At 43.4% G+C, this 20,868-nt stretch overlaps 1 protein-coding gene across 1 annotated transcript in view; it reads left to right on the top strand.

Moving 5' to 3' along the window:
* CSMD2 (CUB and Sushi multiple domains 2) overlaps positions 1-20,868 on the top strand; it is a 590,124-nt gene that overhangs the window by 290,380 nt on the left and 278,876 nt on the right. Inside the window, exons 10-12 of the mRNA XM_029945853.1 lie at positions 451-538; positions 1,195-1,319; positions 10,746-10,867. Of these exons, the coding sequence (XP_029801713.1) occupies positions 451-538; positions 1,195-1,319; positions 10,746-10,867 (335 nt within the window). The remainder of the gene's footprint in view (positions 1-450; positions 539-1,194; positions 1,320-10,745; positions 10,868-20,868) is intronic.

Genomic DNA, 20,868 nt, shown 5'->3' on the forward strand with positions numbered 1-20,868 from the left:
TCGTACATTCTTTACCGTTCCTGATCACACATCCACCTTTTATTTTTTAACTTTCTTTGAGTCATTTCTCCACTGGGGGCTGAGGTTGGGGGTGATCATCCCATCTAGAGTCACCACCCCTGGATCCGAAGCACAGGGCAAGGAGTCCACCTCTGGCCACTGGGGTGGGATGAGGGAACGGGGTGGCTGCCGGTTTGGGGTGCCTGCCTCTGATCCCAGATGCTCTTGATGAATTTCACTTGGACTCGGCTCACAAAGGAATTTGTCAAAAGCAGCTCCCCCACCTTGCATACTTGTAGAACCTGAGCCCAGGAGGCCCCACAACCCTACACAGCCCCACGGAGCAGGGCCTCATTCTCTCTCTGTGTCCACCCCCCACCCTGTGCCAGTGCCCCGACTATGCCTTCCTGTGATTACCCATCTCTGTATGTGCTGTTTTTTGCCTTGTAGTAACTCAGGTTGGTGTGTCCCAAGGGCATAATATGTGTCCAGACCCTGGCATACCTGAAAGGGGCAAAAGACTAGGCTCGGATTTCAGGTAAGACCTGTTCGGGAACTTTCTGATTGCAAGAAGGGTGGATGGCCTGGTTGGGGGGCAGGGGGAGACAGGGGATGATGCAGAGGACATTATGGATTCAGGAACAGTTACTTTCCTGGCCTCTGGCATTCTTTCCTGGGCCAGTCCTGGGAAGGAGAAGGGGAGGGCCGCAGCCTGCCAGTGTTAGCCAGCACACCTGTCCCTGGGGTACAAGACCTGCCCTCGTCAGTAATGACATGACAGCAGGCAGCTTATGTTGCCCATAATCTGGAGATCCTAGGGCCCCGAGATGCTACATCTTACAGAGTTTCTAATAATCAAGGCATCTTCCCATAATCCTCCATTTTCATTAAAGTTTATGGGTATCATCCACCCATTCTTAGCTGTCCTAATTGGTACTTATCTGAGAGCATGGCTGTTTTGCTCACAAAGTCACCTTTTAACTCAATCCTAAAACCATTAAATGGTCCAAAAAAAAAGAAGATGAAGAGCAGATGTTCCTTTCAATGGAGATTTTAAGTGATGAAACAGTGGAGTAGAGATTAAGGGCCAGAGGAGAAATAACATTTGGTATGGTACTTCTCTGTGGAAGTGGGAAGCACTGGGTGGGCTGGGCGGGCCCAGGGCTGAGCTCACAGATACACCTTATCTCCCAGGTTAGGATCCAGCGTCCAGTTCACCTGCAGCGAGGGCTACGACCTGCAAGGGTCCAAGCGCATCACCTGTATGAAAGTGAGCGACATGTTTGCGGCCTGGAGCGACCACAGGCCGGTCTGCCGAGGTGAGGGTGCCCTGGGAAAGGGAGGCTGGCCAGGAGTCGGGCTGGGTGTGGAGGGTGGAACCCAGCTCCTGGTCTCTGAGGTCCAGGCTCTCATCCAGACTGGTTCACCTCACACTCACTGTGCCCTAGGCCTTGGGCTCTGGGTTCATTGACTAACTTATTACATTTAGTTAGCACCTTCTCGTATCAAGGCCTGTACTAGGATCGGGAGTTACAGAGGTGGGGTCAAGAGACATGGCCCCTGCCCTGCATGGACCTTATAGCCTAATGGGAAAGACCCATATGTACCAGGTTGCTAACTCCTTGCACAAAGACATCACAGCTGTACCTAGGTTGGAAGGGAGGTCACCTTGTAGATGCTACCCCAAATCTCTCCATTATAACACATATACACCCCAGACCCTCTTTCTCAATGCCTTTGTTTCTGTCCACGTACTCAGCAATAAACAGACCTAAGAATGCTCTGAGTGAGGCAGGAGTGACGTGGACCATGATATCAGAACACTTCTCCATGGGTCTCTTCTAACTCCACACCTGGTCATCTCGTCCTCAAAGGCCCTGCCACACATATTCTCAGCTATCACATGGACTGAGGCTGGGCTGGCTGAGCCCCCATCCTCCAAATTTTAAAATAGTATCCTGAACGTTTTCCTTCACTGGGAAAGGACTGCAGCTACCTCTGTGGTAGAGAAGCCCCTGGCCTCACCCCCAAACACAACATTAGCTGGCTTTTCATTTCTTATGGCCTCTGAGCATCTCTCTTCTATTGTTTGTGTACATGCCCAAAGCTCAGTTCTCAGTGCAAGAAGAAGCAACCTCTCTGGAGTTTGTGAACATGTCAACAGTTGCCTTTTTTTAAAAAAATTTATTTTTAAGAAAGAGAGAGAGCACAAGTGAGCGAGGGACAGAGAGAAAGGGAGGCAGGGAGACAGGGAGAGAGAATGTAGAGCCCATAATGGGACTTGAGCTCACCCAAAGTGGGGCTTGAGCTCACCTGATGTGGGGCTCAAACTCACAATCCATGAGATCATGACCTGAGCCAAAGTCGACCGACTGAGCCCCCCAGGTACCCCAAGAGTTGCTCTTTTGAGTGTCCCTTTGGAAAAGGAGGTGCCCTGCTCACCATAAAGTTTTATTCTGGATCCTTCCTATTTTGAGAAGGAGATGCTTTGCCTGTCTCCAGGCTTATGCATCAAAATGAAATTTGTGCACAGAAAGGGGTCTAGGAGAAAGGGCTTGGGTGATGACTTCCCTCTGAGAAGGGGACAGAGTTGGAGCTGAGACCCACTTCCTTTTTTTTCATGTGTTGATGAATAATCTTGGAAGAGGGTCATGAAAATCCCTTTGAAATAAGCCTTAAATGTATTAATTCTCACTCAACTTTGAGGCGGCCATGAGCCACAATTAATAATGTACTTTTTGTTCCCATTGATCTTAGCTATATTATTTCAAAGATTTCACTCAGCTAAGATATTTTTAAAAGGAAACCAAAGAAGAATCATTAGGTACAACTCTTAGCTTTGCCACCAGCTAGCCATGGGCAATTTGGCAAATCATCTATTTTCCCTGAGCTTATTTTCTCGCCTGTAAATGTAGATAATGGTACCTACCCTGCCCATCTTGTGTTATTGTGGTCAGATGGAGTTGTACATATGGAAACATTGAATGAATCAGGATGAGCTTGAGAAGAAAAGGAATATGATCACTCTGAAACACCAGCTCTATAGGGCAAGGACTTCTGTTTTGATCACTGCCTTGAACAGGGCCTGGCACATAGTAGGTGTTCAGTAACATATGCTGAATGGATGATTGGATTAATGAACAATCAGATAGCAAACACTCCATTTCCAAGGAGCCCAGAAACCAGCTGTGTAGCAAGGCATAGTTTTCAAGTCTGAGAACCAAGGGACCCTTGGCCAATCTGTTCTTTCAAAATTCCTTTTGAGGAGCCAGAATAACAATGCCTTCAGGCTGTAGTGGAATCTGATCTCTCCAACGACCTTTTCGTTGGTGAAAGACTTTTCTCTTAGTAGCAGTGGTAGTTTAAATGACATAACCAGGGTAGAGAAGGGCTGTTGTTTCATAAGAAGTTCACTGTCAAGTGATCACACTTATCTTTTCCTCCAGACATGTTGTGTGGCCCACTCAGGTCATCTCCAGCGATTTTGACACACTGGACTCTAAATTCTCCACCACAGTGTTAACTGAGCTTTGGGCTAAGCTTTACACGTCAATTCTCATTTCCTCCTCTGCCACTGGGAAGCGGAGGAAAATCATGGAAAACAAAGCCAGTCAGAACTGCATTCAAATCCAGCCATCACCACTTTTTAGCTGGGTCTCCTTGGACTAGTTTCTTCTCCTCTCTGAATCTTCTCTCTCCTTCCCTCTCTCTCTGTCTCTGTCTCTCTCTCTCTCTCCCCTTCCTCTCTCCCTCTCCCTCTCCTAAAAGGCAAAGATTATAGACCATGACTCCATGGCATTACTGTGAGGACTAGACGAGGTGGCGGCTTTGGAAGTGCTCACTGGGAGATGATCCGGGTGTGTCTGTGAAGCTTGTGCGCACTCGTGTTTAGTGTCTAGTTTCAGCGGCTGAGTTTCGTCTGCACACAGCTTCCCCTGGCCTGGGAGCACACCCTCAGCCCCCAGGGTTCACAGATCTTTAGAAGCCTGTTCCCTCACCGTCTTGGCCAATCTTCCTGCGATCACACAGCTCAGGAGGCACACAGACTTTGATGTACATCACAACTCTGCCACCTATTAGCTTGCTGGCCCTGGGCAGGTTCCTGCATCATTTTTAGCCACAGGGCCCTCACTTGTGAACTAAGAAAACAAAATGTCCTCTCCCTAGTGATGGTGAGATTTAAACAAGCCATTTTATGGAAGGTGACCAGCACCGACTGTGGCGGGGAGTGGCCTCTCAGCCCAGGCTCGAATGCCACTACCCCCTCCTGTTTTCTCTCTCCAGTGCCATTGGGAAGCAGGAAGAGTTGAGGCAAAGCCTCCTGGGTTTGAACCTGGATGGCCTCCCCTCTGGCTTCCCTGAAGGCCAAGGGCTGAGACAAATATCGGATTCAAGGGTTCCTCTTATTTTGGCTATTTTGAAAGTTTTTCCTTTAAAGAAATCTCTTGTTTTTAATTAGAATTACTATTGTGATTGTAATTTTTTTATTGAAGTTTAACTGAACCCCACTTTAAGAATAAAAAGGGACAAAACTCTTTGAATTCCATGATAGCTCCACTAATAAGTAGGTTATCAAAAAGATCATATTCTAAAGAGGATTCACCACTAATAACAGTGGTATTATTTTTCCTCTAATGCATTTAAAATATGATTTGATTTTAAATATTCATTTTCCACACAATTAATTCTACTAAAACATGGGGTCTGGCAAATAATAGGTTCTCAACAAAAGTTGGAGGATGACCTGAATGACTCGGTGATTGAAATGAATGAGCAATATGGGACTGTGCCCTCATTTTGGAATTTGAAATTAGGTATTCACACAATTTTCTTTTCTTTCCGTCCCACCAAAGAAATAAGTTAAAAAAAAAAAAAAAAGAAGTTTCTAATTTGACTCCTAGACAAGTTTGATCATCCAAAGTACATTGAGGACAACGTGAAACCTACTTATTCTCTTCAGCCTCAGATAGAGGTGGGGTCATAAAATATAGCATGCTAAGCAAAATAAGTCAGGCAGAGAAGGACAGATACCATATGTTTGCACTCATAAGTCTAGCAGGAGAAATCTAACAGAGGACCATAGGGAGAGAAAGAGGGAAAGAGAGTTGGGGAGAGTGAGGGACACAAATCATGAGAGACTATTGAATACTGAAAACGAACCCTGGACTGAAGGGGGAGGGGGAGGGAGAGAAGAGGGTGATGGTCATGGTGGAGGGCACTTGTGGGGAGAAGCACTGGGTGTTATATGGAAACCAATTTGACAATAAACTATTAAAAATAAAAAATAAAATAAAATATAGAGTTTATAGGACTTATTTTACATATGGAGCCCAATATTTAAAAATTAGCTTCTGCAGAAGCCTAATAAATAGAACAGATACAAATGGAGCTTTTTCCATTGAAGTAAGGGAAGGGGATTTGGCGCTGCCCCTTGCCTCACTCCTCTCAGCAGCCTCTAAGCTACCTCTGAGGAACCCCAAGGCTCCAGGCAACTCTGTTTGTAAGCCACTGATAGAGTGAAGAGGACCAAAGTGACAACCAGGAGACCTGGAGGCCTGGTTTCTTGTGACCACAAATTGGTGTTGACGGAGAATAGGAACTGAGTACCAGCCCAGATGAGATTCAGATACTGAGCCACAGAGTAGATACTCAACAGAAACCCATGAATTATTTTTTTTTCCTTTGTGGAGAAATCAACTATTTGCTGTACAAATATATACATATGTACACGCATATATATTTATGCATACTTGTGTATCTGTTTAGAATAAAAGCCTTTTTGGTGAATAGAACACCTGACTCAGGACTTGGAGACCTAAGTTCAAGTTCCAGCCTTGCTGTTAACATACCAGATGGCACAGGGAAAATGACCAGGATGCTCTGATTCATCTCCCTCATCCTCAGAAGATGGGAGTGGAAGATGGGAGTGGAATGTGGGAAATATGACAGGTGGCTGTCTTCCCTCTTGGTGGCCCTCACTGGACCAGCTTCTCAGGTCCACTCCTTAAACACCAATGTTTTTTGGAGTTCTGTTTTCATCCCCTCTTCAACTGCTGCCTACCCTTTCTCTCCACTACCACTCCTACCCCTACCAGCCTCTCCTCTCCCCATAGGTGATGTACTGACTGTGCCAGAACATATATACACATATATGTATGTATTAATGATAAAGCTCCCACTTATTACACTATTCATGCTTGTATAAAGCATTGTAGTATGCATTTTTCATAATTTCTATTTGAAGAAAGTGGCAATATTTATATTTTATGTTTAGCTCAAGCTTGGGGTGGTCAGCCTTCTTGCCCAAGGTCACAAAGCTAATGAGTTGAGCTGGATTCACACCCTGACTCCAAAGGCTGTATCTTACTTGAAAATGGCACCTGGACATCCTTTGAGTCAATATACTGGATGGAACCAGATAGAACAATACCCTCTTACTCACTTTTTGGTAACTTTTATTATGATTTAATTGTAGACTCACAGACAATTTACAGGAAATGTGCAAATATACACTCTTTACCCAGACTTAGACAACTAATTTTGAGGAGTTAATGAATAAGAAGGAGGCTGAGAGGTAAGAGAAGAGCCAAGAGGCAATACGGAAGCCAACAAATGTGAATTTCACAAAGAGAGAAGGATCAGTAGGGTCAGATTCTCCAGAGAGGTCAAGTGTAGCGAAGACCAAAAAGCAACCAGTGGGGTTAAGTGGCTCAACTGAGAAGGAAACGTTTGAAGTTGCCTCTGTAAGAAATTGTCAAAGAAGCTGAGCAAAGATAAGGGAGAGGGCTGACTTGCACTGAAGCTTCAATTACTGTGGAAACCATGAATCTATGTGGTAGAATTCATCAATGGCAGATATAAAGACTATTGAGGATATAAAAGTATTGAGGTCCAGACTGGGTAGTGAAGGAAGGGCCAGGTAAGGATTGGTGGGTGGGGAGAGACGAGGTAACTCCCTCCCTATGTTAGTACAACAAGTACTTTGAAACCAAGTCACTCTGGTGGGGACGACAGGGGAAAGAATGTAATGTTGGAGTTTAAGATCGCACAGGCAGACTCTCCTAAGTCCCAGAACAGCAGGCCCTGGCTACGCTTATGGACATGGTTGACCTTGGGTAGGGACACTAGATCTCATGGGAAGGGGCTGAACTCTGAAAGGTAAAGGAACCTTCTCTCTGTTGAAATCTAAAGGGAAGAAGTAGATGAGCACATAATCAGACAAGAATGCAGATTTGGGGGATGGGAGAGAGGCTGTGACCACCAGATGTTCTCTCTTTCATCCACAGAGACTAAAGCAAGGTCACCAACTGATAGTGTAGGGAAGCGAAGGGAAGGGTGAGAGGTCTGGGGGAATATAGAAGGTGTAAGTCTTTGAGAAGAGTGTAGAGCTAATGTCATCATCACTGGGAATAATCTAGGATTTTTTTGAGGTGAGTAATCATGAATTAATAGTGGTGTCAATCTTCCTATTCATGTGCCTTTTCTCTAGCAAAGATCTGTTTTATAGGGACAGGGCCTGGAGAGTGTAGGTTGAGGGGTTCATCCATGATTGCTGTCATCCAGGCTGATAAAAGGGAAAAGGAGCACAAGACTTGGGTGGGTCTGTAAGAAAATGATCATAATGATGGACTGTGGGATCAAAGTTAGATAAGGACAAAAGAGAGGACGGGAAACTTATGGCTAAAGAGAAATTGTTGGTGTTCATGGGATAAGATCTCACTGAAGATCAAAGGAGAGTTCCTTGGCAGGGGCAGGGGGGTTCAGCAAACATTTGCAGAAGGAAATACTGGGGGGTGGGAGAAAGCTCTCAATTGCAGAGGGCTCCAGGGGAAACAGCAGCCTGGGGACAAGGGGACAGGCTTTCATCAAGGCAGAAGGTGGATGGGAGGTTCTGAATGATGTTGCAGCTACAAGTCAGGGTTTGTTTGCTTTAGGATTGGTGCCGGGGACATGGTTTGAGAGCCCTGGGGAAAGGGCAGAGAGAAAGGTCAGTAGCAGGAGAGGTGAGGCAAGGCAGCATGGAATAGGGTGGGAATGAGATTTGGGAGGAAGACAGAAACAGAGGCACTAGTGTCTGGAGCAGCTCTTTCTGGTGCCTAGTTGTTTCATTGCCAGAATTGGCTCTGGGTCCCCGTGGTGTCTCCCTAAGCTCCCCTGGGTTGCTGTCTGCAGAGCATAGGCGCACAGCGCTCTGGAGAAGTCTCTCCTAGAAGCTGTCTAGAAGAGCATTGGATAGGAAAAGGCAGATAGAGAAACACAGACAGGTGTTTATTCATTTATCCAGAAGTTGTCTGAACACCGACCATTTTGCCATCCTGTGTGGTTGGCATTGATGAGCTGTCCATCTGTCGGTGGGACCCCAAGGTCTGACTTTCCGGGGAGATGTCTGTCTGTCCACAGACCCCCTGACCCTACCTAGACAGCAGAAGGAAAAAGTGCTCTATTCTGAACCTATTTTAAGGTGCCCCATGTTAACTGTCTGCACATTGTAATATTTTATTTAAGCCCTTCAAAGCCCTTAAAGTGATAAATGCCTTTTTGACCTGTTCTCTCTAATGACCTTCAGCATGTTTCAACAGAATGCAGATACCATCTAATTTTCAGAAACAAGTGCAGGATAAATTGAGTCTGAAGCTGAGGGCTTTTAAGGCAACAAAAACTGACTTTCCAGAAGAGGTATAAATGGTGCTAGTGGAGATGTGCAGGAGTTTCTGCAGGGGTAGGGTTCTAAATCCACAAGTCCCCTTTGCAAAGGTGGGTGAGGTCATGGTTTTGGTTTTGATGGTCTTTTTCTAGTTTGGATAGTAATGTGGTCAGCCCTGGGGGGAAAAATCCTAAGTAAAGAAACCATGGAAAGTAGGAAAAAGATCTTAGACCTTGAGAAATGAATGAACATGGTATCAGGAGTCTGATCGTCCCCTTTGTTGAACACCAGTGACATCCCAGGACCTGAATGAGTCTTCACATCCAGGATCTAATCCCGTTTCATTCTCACCACGCCTCAATGAGATGCTTTCACTAGCCCCATTTTACAGATGAAGTAAGATCAGAGAGGCTTTCCAATTTAATCAGGCTTAGCCGACCCATAAATGGATTTAAAATCCAGAAAGCTAAGCTAGTAAACTCCACAGCCCGTGTTCTCTTTACCATGGTGGGCTGCCTTCAGGCCCACCTGTATCAAGTACAGTCTGCGAATCTAAGAGTTTCCTAGCAGAGAATTACAGGCACAGTCAGATGTACATGAAGGGAATAGAGTAACAGGTTCCCCTAGGGCCTTGTTCAAACTTGACCAAACCGCTGTCGGAGCTCATGAGGGAGAAGATCCTCCAGGTGCACAACCAGGGTGAGCCTCCAGAAGGAACGTCCTCATCGAAGGTGGTGAGCTAGTAGAGAAGGAGCAGTTCTGAGTCAGTGGCCTACAGATAACCCTCTGGCAACACTTGCTCTGCTTTATCGTAGCTGTTTTCATTACCTATTTCCTCCACTTGCCGGTGGCCCTTTCGAGAGGAGGAGTTGTGTCCTAGATATTTTTCTCTCCCCACACTCTCCCTGGCCCATGATAGGCACTCAATAAATGTTGGACTGAGTGAGTGCAGGAACAAGAGCATGGAATGAGCAGGTTACTTATGTCCAGGGGCTGTGGAACCTGCTTTCCAGGCCCTGGAAGGAAAGCTTTCCTAAAGGAAAGGTTTATCATGCCCATTATCCACATGCAGAGAGGAGCCCTAGGATATTTTGCCCCATCAGAGGAAACCAGGTTTGACACCACTTTCATTTTATATACTTAAGCTTGTTGAGTTTGCCCACTATTTCTTTACTGTTAGGCACTTTGCCTACAATTAGGATAAATTGCCATGTGGGCAGCAACAGAACAGACTCATAGAACTCTTTATTAAAATAGCTGAGCACTAACATTGAAGAATGATGTGGCCAGAACCAAAGAACACGTTTTTAAAGGAGGCAAACACCTAGGTACAATGTAGTACCTTAACTGTTATCAATCACTACTTAATCTAATTAGTTTAGAAGCTATTTTAAAGAGCTTAATTAGATTAAGCTGTGATTGATAACACTTTATATCTACTTGAGTAGAGCACTTCTTCTAATTCACCTTGAATCTTTATGCTTCCAGTCAAAAGCCTGTTTCAGACATGTGCCGAGTGTGGGGAAGGAATTGGGAAGTACTTGATTAGCACTGAAATCACTCTGGGTGCCTGGCACCAGGCTGAGCTGGGGGCCTTGGCAGAGCCCTTGGGTGTAGACATCCTGAGACCTCTTGAGGTGCCTTGGCAAGGACATCTTGAGATTCTACTTTAAGGAGACTGAGAGCAAACGGGGAAACAGGTCAGCAGAGCAAGAGGTGAGCAGCTTAGCAGCCCATAGGTGCCTGGAACCTACCTAGCTTTAGGTCAACATGGGGAGTACTAGCCCATACCCTCCCAGGGTAGACGAGCTGCTTGATCACAGTAGAGCCAGGCTAGGGAGGCTTGCTTAGCCTGACCATGGAAGTTCATCATTGCCTCCCGAGCAGCAGGTGAGGACACGTGGGACCTGCCCCTCCCCCCATGTACCTGGAACTGTGACTTTCCTTTGAGCCTGCTGAGAACTGGGGAAGGAAATAGGAAGCAGGTTGTATCTGGGGAGGACTGTACAGACTCCAGGCTCTTCTGGCTCTGAGTAGAAGCGGGGGATGGGAACTTGATTGGTCCAAACTAAGATGCTTGCCTTTCATCTCCTCTCTGCAGCCCGCATGTGTGATGCCCACCTTCGAGGCCCCTCAGGCATCATCACCTCCCCCAATTTCCCTATTCAGTATGACAACAATGCACACTGTGTGTGGATCATCACAGCACTCAACCCTGCTAAGGTAAGGCTTCGAGGGAGGATAGGGAGTGTTCTGTGGGCAGCGCTGGGCTGGGGACAGTTGATCTATTAGGGGTCTCGAGCCCAGAACATGGTTGTGGTAGAATCTCTGCAGGCAGTTCCTAAAAATTGTTTTTATTAAATTGTTTTTAGTAAAAAGCATGTTTGCAAAATTTAAGTAAAATATAAAGAACATCAATACAACAAACAACTGCATAGTCATCTCCCAAGCTAAGAACCAAAAAACCAGAGTTACCTTAGTGATTTGTGTCCCTCACCAATCTCATTTCATTCTCTATCCTTCAGGTACCTTAACTGTGTACTTATTGTTCCTCTGCTTTTCTTTATAGTTTGCATGTCAGTGTGTATCCGTAAAAATACATTGTTTAGTATGCAAGCATTTGAACTTTGTATAAACATAGTCGTGTTATATGTAGTCTTAATCAACTCTACTCAAAATTGTGTCTCTAAGATTTATCTGTGTTGGTGTGTGTGCTTCTGCACTGCTGTATACATCTCTGCATATGTTTATGTCACATTTAGTTTTTTTCCTGTGCAATGCCCTCTGTTCTCTCATAAATTTTACAAGTATCTTGCCAAGATCCACAAAATAACCTGTTTGAATCTTTATTTATTTATAACAAAACTGCAGATGAACTGAGGAAGAACTGATATCTTTATGATACTAAGCCTTCCAGTCCATGAGTATGGTATATCTGTTTCCTTAGGGCTTCTTTAATGGCTGTCAATAAACTTGTGTAATTTTTTTTTCCCAATACAGATCATGTCCATTTTTTAATCTATTTACCCTTAGGTATCTTATGTCTATTGTTACTGTTGTAAATCATATCTTTTAAAATTCCATTTTCTTCCTAGTTATTGCTAGTGTTTGGAAACAGTATTAATTTTTGTTCTTTGACTTTTTAACAAAGCAACTTTTATAGTAATTTATCTGTGACTTATTTGGGATTTCTACAGAGGACAAAGAATGGTTTTATTTCTCCCTTTATAATCTTTATACCTCTCTTTACTCTTTTTCTTGCCCCAATATTCTGGCCCTAGTATCAATCATTGTGATGACGGTGGGCACACTTGTCATTGTTTGATGTCAAATAGAATGTTTTCATTTATTCATGAAGTATGATGTTTGCTGAAGTTTTTTATTAAACTTATAGTTCCTTTCTGACCCTAGCTTTCTAAGCACTTTTACTGTGAATGAATTTAGAGTTTTATCAAGCACCTTTCTATATGTATTGATATAATCATGCTTTGCTCCTTAATTTTCTTAGTGTGGTTATCAACATTGGTTGATATTTCTAATATTAAACCAATCTTGCATTCCTGGGATAAACCCAATTTGATATTTTAGTATTATCCTTGTTATAAATGCCTGTATTTGGTTTGCTAATGTTTTGTTTAGTAATTTGCTTCTATTTTGCTAGTGAGATTGGCCTTTGTTTTTCATATTAACCTTGCCAGATTTTTTTCATCAAGATATTGTTAACCTCATAAAATGATTTGGCACATGTATCCTCTCTTTCTATCCTGTGGATTTATTAGCAAAGATTGGAATAACTTCTGCCCTGGAAGTCTGGTGGAACTTTTCAGCACACTCTCTGGGTTTGGTGCTCCTTTGTTGGAAAATTTCAAACTATAGATTTAATACTTTTAAGCAACAAAGGACTATTAAGATTATCTTTTTTTCTTCAGTCCTTTTTAGTAAGTTTTCAGATTTATTGGCCATAAAGTTGTGCATACTATCTCTTACTACGTATATTTTATTCCCTCTTTTATTTGTAATTTTGTATCTTTTAAAATCAATATTTCCAGAGGTTTCACATTTTTTATTCTTTGCAAATAATCAACTATGGTTCTATTAATATTTCTTTTAATATATTTATTTTTTTACTTCAATTTATTTCCTTCTGTTATATTGGGTTATTCTGCTACTCATTTTTCTGATTTAAGCATCTAAGACTATAAGTTTCGCTCTGAGGACTATTTTGGCTACATTCCCACAGGTTTTTATATGCAGTATTTCTATTATACTTTAGTTAAGAATATTTTCCAATTATATTATTCTTTATTCTTTTAACCATGAGTTTTTTAGAAATATTTCTTAATTTCCAAATAAAGGATTTTTCTAGCTGTCCTTTTGTTACTGATTCTAAAGCTCATGGTCAGAGAACATTGTCTATATTTGAATCATTTTAAATCTGTTGAAACATGCTTTTTGGATCAGAAATGTCATTTTTGACATATATTCTTTGCATGCTTAAAAAATATACTGTATTTTGCAGTTTTTGTGTTCTAATATCTTCATTACATCAACCCTGTTAATTGTGCTTATATCTTTTATATCTCCATTGGTTTTGTCTTTTTGATCAGTCAACTGCAGAAGAAGGCATATTAAAATCTCTTACTATGATAGTAATCTGCCTATTATTCCTTGAAGTTCTGTCAGTTTTTGCTTTATATATTTTGAGACTGTGTTATTGGACATGCAAGTTGAGAATTATATATCTTGCTGATGAATTGAGCTTTTTAAAAAATAGTTGTATAGTGACTCTCTTTACCTATATAAGTAATGTTTATTACTTTAAAGCTTTTCCCCCCAGCTATTCCATCAGCTTTTTTGTTTGTTTGTTTGTTTGGGGCTTTTTTTGTTTGTTTGTTTTTGGTAAGGGACAGGATTGTTTAATAAATCTTTTCTGTTCTCTTGCTTCAACCTTTCTACTTCCTTATGCTTTATATATGTCTTGTATATAGCTGAATTTTTAGAAATCCACTCTGACAATTCATCTTTCAACTAGAAAGTTAGACCATTTAAATTATACTGTCACTTCTATTTTTTAGTTACTCAGGACACATTAATATGCATACTTAATAACATCTAATGTAAATAGTAATTTTATGTTCCTCTTATAAAGTGAGAGATCTTAGAGAATTTTAATTACTCCCTCCCAATTCATACCCTATGGTGTATATTTTCATGTTGCTTTTCTTTTGCTCACAAGTCATTATTGTTCTTGTTTAATAAAACTAATGTCCATTTAGATTTACTTGCACATTTGCCACTTTTTTCACTGTTCTTTCTTGTGTATCTAGTCCTTCTCTTTGGAACTTCTTTCTGTCCAAAGTCCATGCTTTAGAATTTATTTTCCTGTTGATGACAAGTGTTCATAGTCCTTATTTGTCTTAAAATGTCTGCTTTCCCCCTTGTTCTTGAAAGAACACTGGTATTCACTAAGTATTTGATTCTTGGTTGACAATCATATTATCACTGTACATGGAAGTATTCCAGTGTCTTCTAGTTCCCATTGTTGCTGTAAGCTTATTGTCATCCCTTTGTATGATAGTCTTCTGGTTGCTTTTATGCTCTTTTCCTTGTCTTTATTATTCTTCAGTTTCATAATCAAGTGTCTAGTTGTGGATATCCTAGTATTCATCCTGCTTGACATCATTAAGCTCTCAAATCTGTGGATTGTATCTTTCATTGATTTGGGAAAATTTTTAGCTATTGTCTTTTCAACTGTTTTCTCCCCTTTATGCTCTCTCTATTCTGCTCCTGAACGTCCGGCAAAGCATGTTAATCTTTCTCACTCCATCTTCTATGTTTCTTAACTTCTACAATTTTTAAATGATTTTTTAAATTATTTTTGAGTGAGAGAAACAGACAGAAGATAAGCAGGGGAGGGTCAGAGAGAGGGAGATACAGAACCTGAAGTAGGTTCTAGGCTCTGAGCTGTTAGCACAGAGCCCAGTGCAGGGCTTGAACTCACAAACTGCAAGATCATGATCTGAGCTCAAGTTGGATACCTAGTCAACTGAGCCACCCAGGCACCCCAACATCTACCATCTTCTCTCATTCTGTTCACTAATTCTCTGTTAAGCTGTATCTAACCTCTGTTGAATTCATTCACTGAAGATTTGTTTTAATTTCAAATAGCACTATTTTTATATTATGAGGTCCTATTTGGTTTTTAAAAAAATGTTCTTGATCATATTTTATAGTATTTTTCTCCTACTCTTATGTTTAGGCCACTCTTTAAGTGTGTTACACATATTTATTTTATATTCTGTATCTGTTAATCCCAAAATCTGAAATCTTTTCAACTTTGACTCTGTTATCTGTTGTTTCTTACTTCTCGCCCCCAGAACCATGTTTCCTTCCTTTTTCTGTCTGTTATTCTTGACTATGGTTAGAATCATAAACTTTGTCAGTGGGACTTCTTTGAGACCTGCCCAGTGCCTAGTGGCATTAGCAAGCCAGAAACCTTTTGATACTAAATTCTCAGAATGATGGTTTCAAACCACCCAAGTAATCTGCACACCCATGTGAAGGCAGACTTACTATGAAGGGGTCTCGACGGAAGTTTTCTGTTTGCTGTCCACTCAGTGTCAAGGTCTCTGATAAATAATCAGCCTCCAGCTCCACCCAGAGGGAGCAGTGACAGATGGGAAGGCAGGCAGGCTTATTACTCACTCACCCTCACACTAAGGGTGCAGCTTTAACTAACCCAGATTTATTCAGGGGTGTTCTACTAGAGTTCCCACCTTGGTGGGTCCTGATATTTGTCTCCTGTTCCCTGTTCCCCATAAGGCCCTGAAAACCAGAGCTCTGCTTTACCAGTCTTTAAAAATGTACTCAAAGCCAATGCCAGCTTCATGTTCTAAGTCACATTCACTGGGCTTATACTCTGAATATTCTTACTTTATTAGTCTGCCCAGGCCATCATAACAAAATATAATAGACTTAACAAGGAACATTTATTTTCTCACAGTTCTGGAGGCCAGAAGATCACAATCAAGGTGCCAGTAAATTCAGTTTCTGGTGAGGCCTCTTCCTAGTTTATAGATGGCCTGCTCCTCACTTGCCCTTTCTTCTGTGTGACTCCAGAGAGAGACTCTCTGGTGTCTTCTGCTCCTCTTATAAGGACACCAATCCCATTGGATTGGGGCCCCACCCTCATGACATTATTTAATCTTAATTACCTCCATAAAGGCTCTGTCTCCAAATTCCATCACATTGGGAGTTAGGGATATGAATTTTAGGGAGATATGATTCTGTTTTTAGCACTTATTAACTTGTAAAATGCTTTTTTTCTTCCTTTTAAAATTGTTTAGTCAAGGTGCTTAGAAGCACAGTGCTGGGGACATTGGAAACACATTTCCTCTGCAAGGTATTTTATAAAGACAGACTCCATTTCATCAAACCATTTGATGAATAGTCAATGGGGAAGGGTGCTTCAGCCATATGGGGATGGAGGCTGGCCCAGAAGAAGGACTTACTACCACAAGGTTATAAAGTTGTTGATGAGAAGACTCTTTCCTAGGTGTTGTTAAAGACACTTATCTCAGTTTTCTTTTACAACTGAAGGTGAAGTGCAAAAGAAAGTGTAGGTAAGGCCTGAGAAGTTTCTGAGAACCAATTTGATTCACCCTCCTCTCCCCTGCCCAGGAGAGCTAGTCTTGGCAAGTGTGTGAAGGTCAGTAGCCCCATATCAGTCATTCCCTCACATGTTGTGCAGGAGGTCACACCAGCCAGGGTTTCTGAAACCAGCCTCTCCAAAGGGTATTCCCTCAGAAAGAAGCTGTGAAAAAGGAGGTTCCTGTTATCTTCATGGGTGCTCTATGTGAGCTTCAGGTAGTGCTGAGGATCCCAGAAAGACCGAAGGGGTCCCTTACTGACACCACACTGGAGGAGAGCCAGGGAGCACTGAGTGCAGAAAGAAGGGTATAAGTGTGACAACTCAGAATCCAAGACTGAAGAATCAGAAATGCCTTCCTGCAAACATCAGGGAAAATGCCCAGCATATTTCTCACCCTGCCCACTGGCCCACAGGAGAGATACAGGACTGCCCATCTAGCCCTCTTTGGAGCATTTCTCACAGCAAAAAGCACAGTCACTTCAAGTTCACAGTATGTCATGAGATGAACACTTTTTTGTTCATTGACTATAGATATGATCTCTGCCCTTGAGGAACAATACATAGGAGAGAAGACAGGCTTGTGAATTAAAAACTAGAATTTGGGTAAGGGCTGATGGAGGGGTATTCAGTTTGCTATCTTGGGAAATGTTGGAAGGAGCCACTTAACTGGAAGGTCAGGGAAGTTTCTACAAAGGAGGAGACATTTGAGCAGGGTCTTAAAGATGAGTCAGCTTGGAAATCATCTCAGAGTAGATGCATGCATGAAGGCACTGAGGTGTGAAACACCTCTCAGAACTGAAAGTAATTCAACACATCTGGATCAAGATGAGGATGGCAAGGTCATAGGATCCAGATCATGGTGAGTCTCCGTGCTTGGCAGAGAGGGGTTTTGTCCTGAAACAGGATTTTAAGGGTATAAGTGTTGGACTCTTGGAAATAACTGTAGTAGATATGTTTTACTGTATGCATATCATGTGCTGAGCACTGAGCTAAGCCTTCTGCATAAATGATTTTATTTCTTCCTCTTCATAGCATAACTAGTTAGGTTTTAAGAGACCTACTTGATGGATGAAGATCCTGAATCATGGATAGGTTGAAAGGGTAGGAAACTTACTTAGCCATAGTGCATAGCCAGGAAGTGGCACCACCAGTATTTAAACCTGGTCTTTGTGACTCCATTACCCATACACTTCAGTGGCTGGGCTATGCTGCTGGATGGAGCAAGGTTTCAGAGTAAGTGGGAGGGTGTTGGAATGACAGCCCTGGGATGAGACTTGGGATCGATAAAAGTCACCCTTTCTTCTGAACCAGAGCAATAGCAGGAAGGTCTAAGTTTTTTAAAGATCATTATGGCAGCAGTAGAGAGGATTCAAGAGGGATACTGGAGGAAGCGAGGTCAATTAGGAGGCAGAAGCAGTCACCCAAGTAAGAAAAATGGCGGCATCAACCAAAGGCTTTGAAAACATGGAGGGGGAGACAAATTTAAGAGAAATATAGGAAATGGAATGGGAATTGGTGGCTGAATGGATGAGAGGATGGGGGTAAAAAGAGGGTCTTACTCAACATTGTATCCCAAGTGACCAGCAGAGTGAGTGCCTGGCACATAATGGGCCCCCAGCAAACATTGATTCAATGAACAGATGAATAATGACTTGATACTGTCTGACTTGGCCCAATGGGATGCTTTAAAAGGAAATGAAAGAGGAAGAATGTGTTTTGCAGTGGTCAGGAGGAAAACGTGTGCATTTGAAGTGCCTGTGTTTCACCCAGTGATGTTTGGATACACTGGTTGGAAACCCGGTCAGTCTGGGTTCAAGAAAGAGATTTGGGTGTTACTTCATCAGGACATGGATGAGAATAGAAACCTAAGGAATAGACAACATTTCCTGGAGAGAGTGAAGAAAATAGGAAGATTCTGAATGGATATGGGAACAGCATCCTTATAGATGGAAGAAATACAGTACAAGACACAGAGGAAGAGTGGTGTAAGGTAGGAGAATGACACCACAAAGGGAGGAAGAGTTCCCAACCAGAATATGTCTGACAGTGGTGGTGATGAACAAGTCTTGTTGGGGAAAAGACTGTTAGAGACTGTTGCCTTTGGCCTTGGAAGAGGACCTTTCAGTGAAGCTTTAGGGGCAGAAACAGCTATGGAGCAGGGAATGAATGGATGGATGGGAAGTTCTAGGGACAAGGAGCCTAGACAGCCCTTTAGATAAGTTTCAAGGTGACACAAAAGAAGGAGAAAGGGCATGAGAGGGAAGTAGAGTGGACAGAAAGTTTGGGGCTGCTCAAACAGTTGGTTTGTTTAGGATGTTGGAAACTGGAATATGTTTGTAGGCTGAGGGCACAGCAGGCAAAGAGGAAGAGTAAAGATGTCGAAGGATCTGAAGTAAGTGAGAGGCACATAGGACTGAGAGGCACATAAGTGAGACGTTCCCTTGTAAGGAACAGGTGAAGAAGGATGGTGTTAGGAGGAGAAGCAGGTTTTGCCTGAAAGTGTGCAGACCAGGTCACATGTTCCTGCCTCTCCTTATGGTCATTAGATGATTATTCATCCCAGGCACCCAGATATCTATGTATGTGAGGACTCTTCCTGGAATTCCATCTCCCTTCTGGGGCCTCTGCTGGCTGAGCTTGAGAGGGAGCTGGGTATGTTCCAGTAAGTAGGACCCCTCTCCTCAGGAGCCATAAGAAGGTCCAGAGAGAAACGAAATGCTCTGGTGTGGAAATGGCCAAGAACCTATGCCAAGACACCAGCATTGACTGAGCACCTGTGGGCCATGAAGTTCTGCACTGTGGGGACAAGAACTTACAGCCTTATGGGGAAGCAGGTGAATGGTAGGTCTGTACTCAGTAAACTAAGAATAAAACAATTACAAATACCCAGTCCATCCTCCTGGAAGCTTAGCATTCAAGGAGAAGAGACAAGGCTCAGAGCAAGTGATGCTGGTCTACTCCAAATGGCTCCATATTCTCCCTTTGATTGAGTTTTTCTTGAGAAATTTCAGTCTCACCTTGGCTGTGTGGGCTATCTTGGTCTGTATAGTCATTCTACCCACAAAAGTATTTCCAAAATTTGGTTAATCATCAAAAATACCTGGAGAGGCTATGAGACACAAATTCCAGAGCTCTTTGAAGATATGATTCAGTGGATCTGGTTTGGATGCCTGGAAGCTGTATCTTTACAGGGTGCCCCAGGTGGTCTGACCAGCCAAGCTTGTGGATCAACAACCCCTTGCTTTGCAGCAAAGCGCACGGGGCCCACCCATCCCTCAGTCCCCCCACTCAGGCAACCCTGGCTTTAGCCACACTGAACTCCTGGTTTGTGGACACACCTGGCCCTTTAAGACCTCTGTCTGGGCACATCCTGTCTCAGTGTGCCTTCCTTTTTCTTCCAAATTACAGTCCAAATACCCCCTCTTCTGAGAAGCCCTCCTAGCTCCACCAGGTCTTGGTTCTCCCTTGGTTCCTATAGCATTTCAACAGCACCTGTTGTCTGTGTGTATGTCGTGTTGTCTGTGATTAGAATCTCCTTCTCCCATAGCCCATGGGACGACATTTTGTTGGTTCCTTCTTCAGTTACCATGGAGCCTTGGCACAAAGGAAGAGCTCAGTAGATGTTTGAATGCACAAAGAACTGAGGGAGGAGCCCTGTGTCTGTGTCAGGTAGCTCCTCAGGTACAGCTCTGCCCACATGGAGTCCAGGGAGCTCCTCCTGTCAGGACCTCTCAGCCGATGACATTTTTGCAGAACTGAGGCCCAGACCCATGTCGGTGTCCCCTACTTGCACACATCTGCCTTTATTCCGCAGCTCCTCAGACATATGACCAATTTGCATGTGAACCTCGCTGGATTTGAACCAGAGAGTCAAGCTACCTTCACTAGAGAGGAAGTAAAAAGCAAGGCAGGGGAGACGGAGAGAGGTGGGAGGGGGAGGGTGGTGGGCCACAGAAGGGAAGGGAAAGGAAAGCTCATGTTATGAACCTCAAAGCCAAAGATAACTGCCTTCTGATTATTTGCTCCTTGGGGATTACCAGTGTCACTCTCCCTTTGTAGACCCACAGAACTGAGAAATCACACCCCAGGCAAATGATCATTCGCTAGTGCAAAGGTCAGGAGCACATTTGTTGGCCCATTTGTTCACTCGCTTATTCATTCAGCAAACATGTACTCATGCCCTATCCGTGCTGGACCCTGTGTGAGAGGCTGGATGGCTACCAGAGGGGTTTTGCCCCAGTGCCCCCAAGCCTATCACTCATGGCCTGACATCTGGAGAGGGACACTTTAATGGGCTGTGGCCTCGGTGTCCCCACACCCCTCCTCTGTTCTTCAAGGCAAGCCCTACCCACCACTGGCCACTCTCTGTGGCCCTCATATGTGCCCCATCCCCATGCCAGCACTGGGCACACTGCGTGGTGTTTTCCATGTGCTCCTGTGTCTCCTAGGCTGTGAGATCTCTCAGGACAGTGGCCACGTTTAACTTGCCTGCGGCTGCCTCTCCAAAGGCCAGCATTTGGCAGGCACATCTTAACGGTTGAATGAGTAAGTGAATAAGTGAATTCATCAGCCA

Source organism: Suricata suricatta, chromosome 8 (genome assembly GCF_006229205.1).
Source record: "Suricata suricatta isolate VVHF042 chromosome 8, meerkat_22Aug2017_6uvM2_HiC, whole genome shotgun sequence".
NCBI lineage: Eukaryota > Metazoa > Chordata > Mammalia > Carnivora > Herpestidae > Suricata > Suricata suricatta.